Source organism: Sarcophilus harrisii, chromosome 6, assembly GCF_902635505.1.
Source record: "Sarcophilus harrisii chromosome 6, mSarHar1.11, whole genome shotgun sequence".
Classification (NCBI taxonomy): Eukaryota; Metazoa; Chordata; class Mammalia; order Dasyuromorphia; family Dasyuridae; genus Sarcophilus; species Sarcophilus harrisii.
Window position 1 is genome coordinate 39765633 of NC_045431.1, and position 14530 is coordinate 39780162.

Below are 14530 nucleotides of genomic sequence, written 5' to 3' on the forward strand. Positions count from 1 at the left end.
AAATATTTGCCCCAAAAGCTAAAAAGTTAAAATTTTTAGGTTTATATTTTCTCTTTTTCTTTCTTTCTTTCTTTTTTTTTTTTTTTGCTGAGGCAATTGGGGTTAAATGACTTGCCCGAGGTCACAGAGCTAGGAAGTTTTAAGTGTCTCAGAACCAGATTTTGAACTTTATCCAATGTGCCACCTAGGTATTTTTCAAATCCCCACCACTACCACCACAAAAAGCCCAATTGTGGCTGCATCATCCCCTGAATATGAGCACAAAAAATATCAATTTTCCATGATTTTTAAAACATGTAAAAAAAATTACCTTGAATATATATCTATCAATCTTAAGTTTACCTTTTTGCACTTATTAAAATAATTGATCATGTCAATGACATGAGAATGTCATGTTAACTACTAGACTAACCAATGATATGTTTTTAAAGGTCATGCTCAAATTTTAATCAAAAGGTAAAAAAAAAAGCCCTTCTGCAGAGAATTCATTATTTTACTTAATATTTCAAGAGGTTTTTCCTGGAGCACCTCAGACGCAGTTCAGAAAACGGGTTCAAACCACTACTATAAATATGAGTATATAAATATGAGTCAAAATTATTTTCAATTACTCTGCTCCTCTTCCGTATAGGTCCAGGAGACATGCCCTTACGTTCATTTTTGTGACATTACCAGCAGGGATACAGTAAACAATGAAATAGTTCAGTTTCATCCAAGAAACCCAAGTTGCAAAATAAAACACAACAAACTACAATGGTTCCTAGTTTTTATCCTAGGTCCATGGATTCTTTATTATTCCACGGGCAGTCTCATGACGTCTAAGAACCTCTTCTCAAATTACTTTTTTTAACATTTAATTTTTATTCTCAATCACAGTAAACAATTTTTTTAAACATTTTTTAAAAATTTGAGTCTCAAATTGTTTCCTTTCCTCCCCCAAGCCCCTTGAGACCGCAAGCATTTAAAAATAAAATAAAATACATAAGTTTAATAATGAAACAAATTACAAGTGAAAGACAGTTATTTTTTTAAAAATTGTTTTTAACTCCATGAATTCCCTGGTCTAGATAGTTTTATTTTTCAGTGATAGAAAAATTTGGGGATATGAATCAACAAATACTTTGAACTACTACAGTTTCCATACAACATATCTGTACTGTATACAACAAATCCCCATGGACTCTTCATTCTACTCTTTTCTGAGATATTCTTGAAGTTATGAACACCTTGTCAACTCACCTGCCTTGTAATAGTGAAACTGGTATAGATAGTACATATACCAATGTAGCAAATAAGAAAGGCCTCCTCTCCCATTCTGCTATGCTAAGACACTGATTTATGAAAAAAAATTATGAAAGCATTCAGAAATAAAATGAGGCAATTTATTTCATTAAATAAAAATAGTAAAATCCTATGAGAATTTTTTTGGCAAGTATGGTAACTGAAATCCCCTTGTAGCACAAACTTGAAATTTTGTCCTATATTTGTTTGATAGCTTCAAACAAAATTTGTAAAATCCCACTAACAGTGCCCTAAGAGCTTTTGCTGAACTATTTGATAAAGCTGAAAGCAATACCCAACATTCCTAGATAATATTACATGAGTATATTAAATCTAGGATATTCAAGATATTAAAACACTTTGGTTTTCACATCTTATTAAAAAAAACAAATAAACAAGATTACAAAGGCAAACAAAACCATGTTGCAGGATTTGAGGTGTTAAAAACTACTTTTAGGAACACATAAGGCATAACTTTTGATTCACAACTTTTGATTTTTTAAGTTCAATTTTATATCATACCTTTTTTTCCCCCTTTTTCCAACCACCACTCAATGACACATTCACCATTCTAATTTTACAGGATAGTCTCCAGTGAGACATGCTGTACAATGCCCATGCTTCTCAAAGTATTTCAGACCATTTCCATTTTCTTGAATTATATTTTCTTGCTTCTCTATTTTCTGCTTCTTCAATTTCATCCCTTCTTGCACAGATGATATTAAACCTTCCACAGATAGATATACAACACTATTAGCCCCTAGGGAAAAGAGAAAAAGATCACTGATTATTTAAAAAGAAAATTGTAAAGCAGGATAAAAATCAACTCTTTGGCTCTCAAGTGCCTTGAAAAAAAATAAGACTTCTTTTATAATTTAAAAAAAAAAACTTTTTCCACAAATGTTCTAAATCTAGATATTATTGGGCAATAGCTTTCCTAATGTCAAAGAGAAGAGATTTGGTTTCATTTAGAATAAATATAAACACCTTTAAGAGACTAACACAAATAGCTTGGCAATTGAGATGGTAGTATATTCCAGAGAAATGGCTTGGTGAATGCTGAGTTTGTAGGAAAGCTACTGATTGGCCAAAACAATGTAAAAAGAATTTAAATAAGGCTACAAATAAACATGAGTCAAATTATGAAGGCTTGTAAAAAATACAAGGGTATACAAGGGTAAACATTTGTACTTCCTCTTAGATGATTTCCTTTAGAGCACCTTTTGAGCAAAGGAGAGCAGAGAAAGAGAAAAAAGTGATCAGGAGTGAAGATCACTCTTTATCTCCAGTTGTGGTAGGCACAAATTACACAAATATTTTTTTTTCCCCAACGGCAAAACACTATCCCAACCCGCTAACTAGACAGCTGTATACTTGTATTTTACATTAATATGACATCCTGACAAATTACATAATTATGAAAAAGGTCTGTTTCAGTCTCTAGGGAAAATAGCCCATGAGAGGAGATTTCTTTCATGGGGGGAGAAGGAGGGGAGGGCAGAAGAGGGGGAGGGGAGGAGAGGAGAGAGAGAACAGGGAGTGTCAAGGGAGAAAGTAACAGGAGTCACTGAGTGAGCCAATTAAGGAACTTTTCTGAAATTAAATTATGCTCTATAGTAATTTAGTGTACCTGACTTTAGTGTACCTGTCATCCTGCACAGACCTCAAACTCCAGCCTCTACACAGGCAACACACCACTTATGAATCACTGACCTGCTAAGATTAGGATAACAAATCAAGTAAACTAGCATATCAAATCCCACTCAATTCAGAGTAACATCAATAACTACAGGACTTGATAAGTGTAGAACTAGTACAAAAATAAGGAAATCCTATCAAAGCTGACAATGTGAAAATGCTCAATCATCTGAGAACCACATTTCACATTAAACAGCAAGATCAAGTGCTACCAAGATGGATATATTCCACTAAAAATACTCAAGACTTGTAATATAATTTGTAATACTAAACTAGGTTGTTAATATGATAATGTAATTCTGAAAATATTCAAAGCGCTAATTCTTTTCCCCATATATTGAGAATGGATGATAAGCACAGGGCATCCAAATAGCTGAGTCAACAAAAATTATGTAACCATAAACAGGATGTCTATAAGTAATCAAGAAAAATAGGAAACAATCACAGTAACAGTTAGGAAAAACAGATTAAGAAATACTAGTATCTGACAGTGTGAAGATTTACAAATAATGGTGGGAGATAATTTTTACAAATGCAGAGTACATATCATACATCAGCCATTTGAAAAGTGGAATGTGGAAAGAATTAGGCTCTTGGAGGACAGTTAGTTGTCCAGATAAGAAGTGACTTAGCTATGAGAAGGAAAGAAAGGTTTGGATGCTTCTGCTGATGTAGGGACAGAAATAAGATTTCACCACTAATGCATAGGATGGAGGAGGCAAAGGAAGGGACTGAGTTTGTGTCTAACCTGGGAGAATAAAAGAATAGGAAGAGAGTTGGGGGAGGAAAATGAATTCTGCTTTCATCTGAATTAGTGAAAGGAAGATCCAACACACATATGAAGTCTGGTGTAGAAGGAGACAGAAATTAAAAGTGAGATTTAAGGGAATGGGGAGAAAGAGAATAAGAAAGAGGATAGATTTAAAGAAGGAGTAGAGGCAAAATTAGGTTTGAAGGATGGATAATGAAGAAGGATGTGAAAGATAAAACCTATGACAGGGATCTGGTAATGCATAAGATGAGCACTTTGAGAACACAATCGTGGTGCCAAGCACACTCCTCTCTCACAACCTTCTATAAATAGAGGAGTAGGGAGCAAAGAGAGGAATATGTACAGAGGGAGGGAAATAGACTAGAAAGCAGTATCCAACAATGTTATTTACAAGAAATATAAAAATATAAAATTCAGAGTTAAAAGACCAAAGTAAAATCTATTATGCTTCCATTAAACTTGATGAGGAACAGTAATTATCTCTGACAAGGCAATAGCAAAAATCAACTTGATTAAAGGAAAAAACAGAAAAACTAACCACTTCATGCGGAAAGGTACCACTATGAATCAACATCAGTACTAACAATATTTAACATGTTTGCACAAATGGTACAACTGTTAAACAGTTGTTATTATCATTTAAGTATTGAGGTCATAATGATTCTGTTTTTGCTTAATATATTTTTTGTAGAAACCAATGGAATTTCCAGAAACATTTATAAAAATCTGAGTAATTTAAACTACTGATTTAGACAAATAATGAACAACTTTCTTCAGGAAAAGTGCTTGTTATAGCTTTGTGGTCTTTAAATTACAATGTTTACAGTAGAAAGAGAACCTTAAATAAATTTCCAGCTTCATTTTAATTAGTAATGTAACCTTAAACAAGGACCAACTTTTCTGAATTTCAGGGTTACCAAATGCATATTGAGGCTAATATTAGCAATATTTAAAAGTCTGTTAGAATTTAAAGAAATCAAAGATCTGTGAAAATTTCTTAACCATGGGGGCAGCTAGATAGTGCAATGGATATTGCACTGAAATCAGGAGGACCTGAGTTCAAATGTGACCTCAGACACTTAATACTTCCTAGCTGTATGACCCTGGGCAAGTCACTTAACCCCAACTGCCATAGCAAAAAAAAAAAAATTAACCATGAGGTTTTATATAAATGCAAGCTCATACTTTTATTAATAGTAATTTAATTAAATTTTAAAATGGCAATTAAATTAAATTAAAGATAAAATTTGAATTAATCACCCACCTATATATTTTGCAAGATCATCAAATTCAGGCCTATTGGCAATAAGCTCTTCTTTTGTTGGAATATTTATTCCCATGTAGCATGGGAATCTTATTGGTGGTGAAGCTACTCGAATATGAACCTTGAAAAGGAAATATTTAAAGAATGTAAAATTCTGGTTACTGAGATATTGATTATTGAATATTACCACTCCCAAATATGTGCCCTTTGCAAATTTAGGAAGCATGCTATCTACACCTTTATCCAAATCATTAATTAAAATATTTAACACCACAGAATGAAAAAGAGAACTTTTAAGGTATCCCCACTGGAATACTTATATAAAAATTAACAACGTGTAACAAGCTATAGGATCACTTCGCTCACCCCAAGGATCCTTCAAAATTTCCCATTTGCAAGGCTTTAACAAAAACATCTTTATGTTTTTCCTCTGGTTCTATTTTTATGGAAAATTGTCATTATTTTTAATAAAGGAAATTCTCAAAAAAATTTATCATTTGTTGTCCTGTCAAGAACTAATGGTTCTTTCTAGAGATCCTCCCCCCATCTTTTATGAAATTATCAAAGTTACTTTTAAAGACTTTTCTATGGGCCATCTATCCTGATCTTCATAGTATCTTTTTTCTTCAAAGTCTACAATGATCTTTTCCAAAAATCAAATAATTTAAATTTCTTTATGTATTATGTTATATATTATTATTATATATTAACTTCTCTATGCACCCTGTCAACAAATTTTCTTACCTCTTTTGCTCCAGATTCTTTGAGCAACTTAATAATGGGTGAAATGGTATTGCCTCTTACGATGGAATCATCTATCAGGACAATCCGTTTGCCTTTAAAATTATCAGAAAGGACTCCAAATTTTTTTGCCACACCAAGCTGTCTTAATCTCATATTTGGTTGAATGAAGGTTCTTCCTACATATCGATTTTTACAAAGTACTTCTACATATGGAAGACCACACTGTAAAAAGAAAAAAAAAAAATGGACTAGATACACAGATAATATTAAAATATAAAATTTACATGCTAACAGAGCTTCAACATAAAAAGAGAAAACATTTTTTTAATAAGCAAAGAGATTATTTTTTGCTGTTTTGGAATATATAGTTTAAAATATGAGGCATACCCCCCAAAATTTTATAAACTAGATAAAGGGAAGAAGGGGTTGATTACCATGATGGTTCTTTGGATAAATAAGAAGGGTAGAGACTTGACAAATTTACTGAAGGTCTGTCTAAGGCAGCCTCTTCTCAGCTTGCATCAATTAGTCCTGGTTGTGTCATCTAGGTAACTAACTAGGTGGCCTAAAAGGTAACAGTTCTGGGCCAGGAGTCAGGAAGAGCCAAGTTCAAATATGGCTTCAGATACTAGTTGGGTGATCTCTGGCCAGACACTTCATCTGTCTCTCTGTGATAGGTAGATGACTATGGCAGCTCCTTCCCAGGCTGTTTTGAGAATCAAATGAGATGTCTGGAAAACCCTTAGCACAGGTCCGGGCCCCCAGTTTGTTTGTTCTTTTCTCTTCTCCATTCCCCAACTCTGGAACTAAACAACAAATCTCATCTCTCTTTAACGTGACAACCCTTCACATACTTATACCCACCCTGAGTCTTGTCTTCTCTAGGTCAAATATTTACAGTTCCTTCACCTGATTCTGACAGAGCATGGACTCAATACTACTCATCATGCTTGATAATGCATCTGGAGACACTCTTCAGCAAACCATAGTGCCCATAACTTAATAACCTAATACTCCAAATGAGGTCTGTTCAGGGTTCAGTGCAGGACCATCAACTTCCCAAATCCTAGCAAGTACACCTCTCCCAATGCAGGTGAACACCACATTCACTCTTCTGGCTGCTACAGCACACTTATAACCCTTAACATGTTAAGAGTTCAAATCCACTAAAACCGCCAAATAAATTTTCACAATTTCTTTTTAACTGTTCTTCCTCCATCTTGTACTTATGGAGCTGATTTTTATACCCCAGTAAAGATTTGATCACCTTATTATATTCAGCACAATATTCTAACCTGTCAATCCTTTTGATTCCTGCTTCTGGCATCCAATGTGCTAGTGTTATCACTCCCAGATTTGCGCCCTTGGCAAATTTAGAAAGCATGCCATCTATACCTTTATCCAAATCATTAGAATCAAAAAGATAAAGGTATACCCACTGGAATACTAACATAAAAATTAATGACATGTAACATTAGTTATAGGTATAGAAGAAATCTTTTATTTTATTAAAAATATAGCATTTGAAGAAGTATCTCTCTAAAATATGGCAATTTACACTACATTTGACAAGTTTAGACTACTCTTCTCAACTGAAAAACATTTCAGAATCTCTTAAAGAAGACAATGAGTGATGGGTCCTACACTCATAAATCTTCCTATAATCCTATCCCTAAAATAAGACATCACTAAGTTTTTTAATGTAATTACTATTAGAATCACCAATTGGATAAAAAGTTAAGAAAAAAATACCTTTCCTGCATAACCAAGAGCTGCTGGTGTGGCTGATTCAGGAACAGTGCTAACCAAGTCTGCATCCACAGGGGCTTCAATGGCCAGTTGCTGACCACATCGGTGTCTAACTGTGTATACCATCTGACCTAGTTTTTTTAAAAGAGAATTATTTTGACCACTAATACTTTGTGTTATTTAATATTAATATTAATTTAATATTAATACCTTCTGGCAGGTAATAAACCCAAGATTAAGAATGAGAGAGATCCATAGAGAGACAGAATAATAAGATAAGATAAGAGACAGAACAATAAGATAAGAAACTTAGCTAATGATTTGGACAATTTCTGCTAAAAGTGAGTGGACTTTTAATAAAATAGCTATGTAAGCTAAATAAATAATGAAAGCACAATGTTTCTTACCTTCAAATATACTATCCGGTCTTGCAAAATAAACATATTCAAAGATACAGAAAGCCACTGGATCTCCTCCAAACCTTGGTACAGTATCAAGAGTCTGAACATTATGTCTGGATATTTTCACAATTTCTCCTGGCAAAACTTCACGATAATACCTTAGGGGGAAGGAAAACACACAACAAAATTCTAAAACTCAATATTCACCTCTCTAAAAATTTACCACAGAAGAATAGGATCATGAGTAATACCCAAAGTACAAGTATACCTATATTAAATTACTTTGCATGTAAAAACATTAGGATTGTTTTTTTGTATTTATGCTGTGTAGAATTCCTCCATTAGAACGTAAGCTCAATGAGAGCAGGGGTCTTTGTACTTGTAATTCCTGGGGCTCCCACAGTGTCTGACCTACATTCCCAATTTAAGAAATACTTGTTGATTGACTAAGTCAAAAGGAAACAATGGTAATGCAAAGACTAAAGATAATTATTTAAATGGTCTTCCAAAGGGAAGGTTCTTCCAAATAATCATTTGCAAGTATTCTTAAATTTGTTATGAGACATTTCTCAAAATATCTGAAGGTCTATGTTTAAAAGAAACTGTTTTCTGCATTAAATATTCTCCTGCAAATATTCCTCCATCATTAAAATCACAGATATTTGACCAGAAGCAGCAATGAAGAGTGCACTGAATTTGGATAAAGAAAAAAAGGTTTGTATTCAAAACCTACTTCTTCCCCTTATTACATCTCTGTGGCCTTGTGAATTCCTTATCCCTCTCTGGGCCTCTCTTTCCTTACCTGTAAAATCATGGGTTTGAATCATAAGATTTTTAAGGCCCTTCCAGGTGTTGAAGTATGATCCCTAAAGTTCTCATTAGCAATTCAACTATCAATGAAAATATGTATTAATAATGTATTAAGATACAAAACTTACACTGCACCAATAGATAAAAAACTGCAGGATTCAGATGATACCACCCATCCTTCAGTTGCAGAATTATTTCTTCCTATTAAGGATAAAAAAAAAAAAAACCTGTTTAAGTATAACAAAATTACAACTAAGGCTGGCTAATTAATGAACAACCACACAAGGTATAGAATTTTCACTTCCATTACCAAGGTCTGCACAGATTCTTATTGGGTTTAGCACAGATGAAAAATTAAATGCTCTCTTATAACCTTGCATTCTCTTCTAATATTATGATTTGCTAGAATCAATCAACATTTAATAAGAGAAAAAAGGAAATAATCAAATGATATTTCAGAACTGGAAAAATGCTATATATCAGCTGAAGATTCAGTTTTCCATTTCTTAATCTGAAGCAGCAGAGTAAATAGAAGGAATAAATCCATAGAATATTCCCAGGAGGTCACAGGGGTAGAAACTATCATCAAACCCATCCCTTGATAAATTAACAAAGCAAGTTTGAGTCTTCTTTCTCTTTTTCCATTGAACTTTACCTCTTCCATTTATATCAGAGACAGGAATAAGACGTCCAATACACAGGGGGCGATTTCCATAAGGATCTCTTACTGCATAAATAGCATCTCTGTGCATAATAAGTAAGGAATATGATGTAGGGGCTTCCTTCATTAAATTCTTAATTCTGAAATGACATAAATATGAGTTATATATATGCCAACATGTATAAGTTTATAACTATTGAATATGTAGATATCAACATATCTGCAGACAGAAACAGATCTCTAGGACAGACATGTCTCAAACCTATGTTTTTTAGGCCTGCTGACCCATTTTCCTTCCACTATTACCTTGCCACCCAGTCAGGGCTGTCATCCTTTTCATGTGGAGGTGTATATGCCAGCAACTGGGTGATCATCTCACTGTCAGAACCTGTCGACAGCCCAACTCCATGGCGCAAAAGCTATTTAAACAAAAATAAAAAAAAAGGGAAGGGGAAATTGACAATTATATAAACTTTTAAGGCCTACTGGTCTTTATGATATCAATGCAACATCACAAAATATTTAGGAACAGCAACACTTCATCCAGATTTAGCTGCAGGTTCCAAAGAATTATTTAATTGACAAACATTTATTGAGCAGCTGGCACCTTGGAGAGTGCCCTATCTTTAAAAACAGTTAATTCAAGAGACTAATGCAGAAGAATGAAATATTTCAATAGGACAGAAGTACCCAAATACTGTACTACTTATTCCGCAATGTTTTGGCAACATTCACAAAAGTTCAATTAGTTAGAGAAGACTTCCAGGGGGATGTGGAACCAATGGGACTGGAAGGCTAGCCACACTAAGGGCACGACTAGCCAAACATAAAGGTGATGGAGCATTACTGCACCGGGGAGAGATGGCAAATGAGAGGCTACATGGGACAGCCCATACAAACCCATGCATGTAAAATGGGCAAAATGATAACAATGACATGAGGGGAAAGAACTCCAGAATGCTGAGATCCAAGATGTAAACCCCAAGGTTTTTGACAAGAATGAGGCACACCATCCCACATCTGGGAGACATCCAAGACTGGAGAGACCCAATGATCCCAGGACCTGCACTCAGCCATGGGCCATGTAGAGATTTCTAGAGGGGAATGCTTCTAGGAGTACTGACACTAGTGGGTAGTGAGAAACATGAAGAAAAAAATTGGGAACAGACAAAACTGAATTTTAAATGCGGAAGAGAAGGGCATACAAACCAAGAAGACATTTTGCTGCCATTTTACTGATGAATTACTTACAGAGAGCTAGAAGGGACTTTAAAAATGCAGCCTAATCCAACCCACTTTTTTTTTTTTTAAACAATGTAGGAAACAGAGGTCTGGGGAGAAGTGACCCACCTAAGGCCAAAATCTGACCCCGCCCTCTGACCTCTTAGTTCCCTTTCCACTGGCCAAAGCAAGCCATGTAATTTATAAAGTCAGAATTTCTTATACAACACTTATTCTTTGTATAGAGAAATGCTTCTGGTTGCTGACTGCTCAAACTACCAAAAAGTTTTTAAAAGATATAGGAGGAACTCATTAGAACATTCTCACTATAACGGCAGTTAGAAGGAATATATATAGAGAGAGAACACAGTTGTGAGTTGAATATGAAGGGATAATCTTTCTTTTGAAATAATGAAATTAAGGGGTGAAAGAGGAAGGTATTGGGAAAAAGAGGGAAAGGAGGAATTATCTGCCATAAAAAGAGGCAAGAAAAAGCTTTTACAGTGGAAGAGGAGAGGGGGAAGAGAGGAAGAGTGAGTGATTCTTACTCTCATTAGAACTAACTGAAAGAGGAAATAACATATACACTCAATAGGGATATAGAAATCTATCTTACCCTGCAGAAAACTAGGTGGGGAATGGGATTGGGGGGGGGGGGGGGGGAAGGGCGGTGAAAGGGTGATAAAAGAGAGCATATATTGAGGGAGTGTTCAGTAGCCATATACTTTTGAGGAGGAATAGAGTGAAAGGAGAGAATGGGGGGGAAATACTGTTGAAAATAGTAACTTTAAAAAAGTTTTCAAACAAGTTTCTCTGATGGAATATTACTGTTCTCTGGGAAATGATAATCAGGAGGCTCTCATGGGGGAAAAAAAAAGTCCTAGAAAGTCCTCCATGAACAAAGTGAAATGTATTGTATCCAAAATAGTAGTAATGTTCTGGGATGACCAGCTGTAAATGTATTCTATTTCATCCTGAATGTATCATGAATGTATTTCATTCATCCAAGACTACTCTGAAGAACTTATGATGAAAAATCCTATCCACAGTATGAGAAGGAACTGATAAGTCTGAACACAATTTTTAAACAATTTTTCTTGAAAGTTTTTATTTTCTTTAGGGTGGGAGATTTATGTTTTCTTTCACAACTTGACTTAAATGGAAAATTTTTTTTATAACTTCACATGTGATTTTTTTAATATTGGGTGGTAATAATGGAGGGAACTTACAACTCAAAAAAATCTTAAAAATAAATATTTAAAAATTGCTTTGAATATAATGGGATGAAATAAATAAATCTTGGAAATAAAGGGTGTGGACAAGTGCAGTTGGCAGGATTAAAATGAACAGAATAGAATCATTTTCAATTGTATGAAAAAACATGAATAAAGGGGGAATTAGAAATAATCAGTTTATTCAAGGGTCCATAAAGATATGATACTAATCTGGCTAAAGTAAAAGGATTTAGCACAAGGCATCAAAGGTAAATCAAGACTATGAGCCTAGATGATAAAGGGAAAGAATAAGTCAACTGAAAAGGGAAGTTGAGATTTGTTTTTGTTTTCATGGGGTTAGTGTGACTTTGAAAAATGTTATCTGAGATCTCAGTTTGGACAAAGGGATCCACCTCTCTAGCAATTACTGAAGATCTCCTTCCTGAAACTTGATGAAAAGTTTAAAGTAATGATACAAATCTGGGTGCCATCTTTATAGAGGTAATTATTCAAGTTATAACAATGAATTTGCACCGAGCAGATGTCAGGAGTGTTGAGAAACTAAATCTTAGGAAATCTTCAAGATTCAGTAATAAGGACAAGAGAACACAACAAATCATCTTTCTCTTTATCCCTCTTCTAAGACTTAATGTTTTAACAGCAAGACTAAGACTTCAATTTCTTGACATTTAATTTTTTGTTTTACATGCTCTAAATATGGAAATAACAGAGGGAAAGAGAAAAGGGGATATCTGAAGAGTCCTTCATATTTTAGAAAATTCCACTCTACTTACATAATCCACATAAAACTAATCTTTATCAAATTATCTATTATACTCTAAGGAAAGATGGTCATTAAAACCACATACTTTAACAACTTAGTTATAAAGTCCTTAGAACTCTCACCTTTTTCCTCAGACGAACAGAGTTTATTAATTCTCCATTATGTGCCACTGCAATCTTCCCATGGAGAGTTTCAACAACAAAGGGCTGACAATTCTCTAATTCACAGTTCCCGGTTGTGGCATACCTTGTGTGACCAATTCCAAGGTTTGAGACATATAGCTTCTTCAAATTATCTTCAGTAAATACGTGATTTACAAGACCCATTCCCTTATAAAATAAATGTAAATTGATTAACTCAAAGAAAACAGACTGCTAAGATGGTCAGTTATTTAATTCATTCCAATAGACATTTAAGTATCACTAATTTATAGTAATATTCCATAGGACTGTGCTAGGAACAAAATCACTTTTTGACTTCAGTTAAACAAAAGGAAAAGTACTGAACTATGTTAAATCTTAATGTTAACTTGGGAAATCACTTATTCTTCATTTCTATTTATTAGATATACTGTCAAAGTTATTTTTTAAAATAACAGTGGAATAAAACAAGAAAGTGAGTATTGTCAAAAAATATATGCAAATAAATGAAAATAAATGAATAAATGAAAATAAATGAAAAGGGCAAACTTTATTTGAAAGTCATGGGGGAGGGGAGGAGGTTGGAGGAATAAACTCTTGGTTTGAGTAAAAGCCACATATTCTGCTTATAGCAAACATCATCCCAGGGATATGTTATAAATAAAAATTATATTAATTTTCCCTGTCCACGGTCAACTCCAAGCCCTTGTATACTAGAGAGGCAAAAGCAGGTTCTTTAGGAAGCAGCTACAGTGGCGAAAAGGGTCAGAACTTTGGCTGTTGTTCACTGTTAGTGGGATCTCAGGTCAGTCACTAAGGTTTCCTGGGCTGAGGAAGTTAAGCTAGGCAATACCACTAACATCTTCTATCTCCATCCATGCCATTAGGACCACCTGTCAAATAATTCCATCCACAGAAAGAATCGAAACTTGGTATCAGTAAAAATAAATTTCCCCATAAACAGTATCAGGAAAGATATTGCTTTTCACACTATTTATTAATTTGTATTTCCAGATAAGCCAATTAGAAATAAAAAAATCAAAACTCTTACTTGATATGGGTAGGATTTCTTTCCCTCCTCTAAAATGGAGAAAATAGGATGGCCAAAACAATATGGCAAAACAAGACTCTATGGGGGCAATATAGTAAATATTTAGACTCTCAGCCTCACATTCAGTCTGATTAACCAAAAGGAAAATTCTTCATCAATATTAGTTTCTTAAAGGTTTACCCACTCACAGAAAGATGCTACACAGCAACATTTAAAATTGAAGAATGCCACTATTTTCCAAAATAACTGAGCATTCCCTGCTTTTATGAATATTAGCACATGAAAAAATAAAGACACTTAACTTTAAAATTCCATCACTTCTTATTGCAAGCTCAATTAAATATTTTGTTTTATCTTTAATAAAATTATGATTTTTTTAATGGCAACCTGGAAATATGAAAATGAGAGAGCACGATATTACCTTGTGGGTTCGAATTGTTGGCATTAAACCATATCCATCACTTGTCACAATTCCAGCACTCTCCTGACCCCTGTGAACAGAAAAAAGTATCCATAACTGTTCAAACTGCCTACTAGTTGAAAATGATATGTATATGTGTACATAATTTATATACACACACACACACAAAATCACACTATATTAACTATATAAAAATATTACAGCATTTTGCCACCCTGCTCAGAAATGGTCAGTGATCATTTTTTAAGGCACTGTTTATGCACCACTGATTATTTTTCTATTAAAAAACAAGCTGATTTTAAAAAGCCTAGAAAGATTT

General features: G+C 34.1%; 1 protein-coding gene across 1 annotated transcript in view; it reads right to left on the bottom strand.

The window, feature by feature from the left end:
• Positions 1-757: 757 nt before the first annotated feature.
• PPAT (phosphoribosyl pyrophosphate amidotransferase) overlaps positions 758-14530 on the bottom strand; it is a 41556-nt gene continuing 27783 nt past the window's right edge. The window contains exons 2-11 of the mRNA XM_023505994.2: positions 14212-14281; positions 12722-12928; positions 9687-9799; positions 9375-9520; positions 8848-8920; positions 7916-8067; positions 7512-7639; positions 5760-5981; positions 5016-5136; positions 758-2041 (exon numbers count right to left, since the gene is read on the bottom strand). Of these exons, the coding sequence (XP_023361762.1) occupies positions 1845-2041; positions 5016-5136; positions 5760-5981; positions 7512-7639; positions 7916-8067; positions 8848-8920; positions 9375-9520; positions 9687-9799; positions 12722-12928; positions 14212-14281 (1429 nt within the window). The 3' untranslated portion in view covers positions 758-1844. The remainder of the gene's footprint in view (positions 2042-5015; positions 5137-5759; positions 5982-7511; positions 7640-7915; positions 8068-8847; positions 8921-9374; positions 9521-9686; positions 9800-12721; positions 12929-14211; positions 14282-14530) is intronic.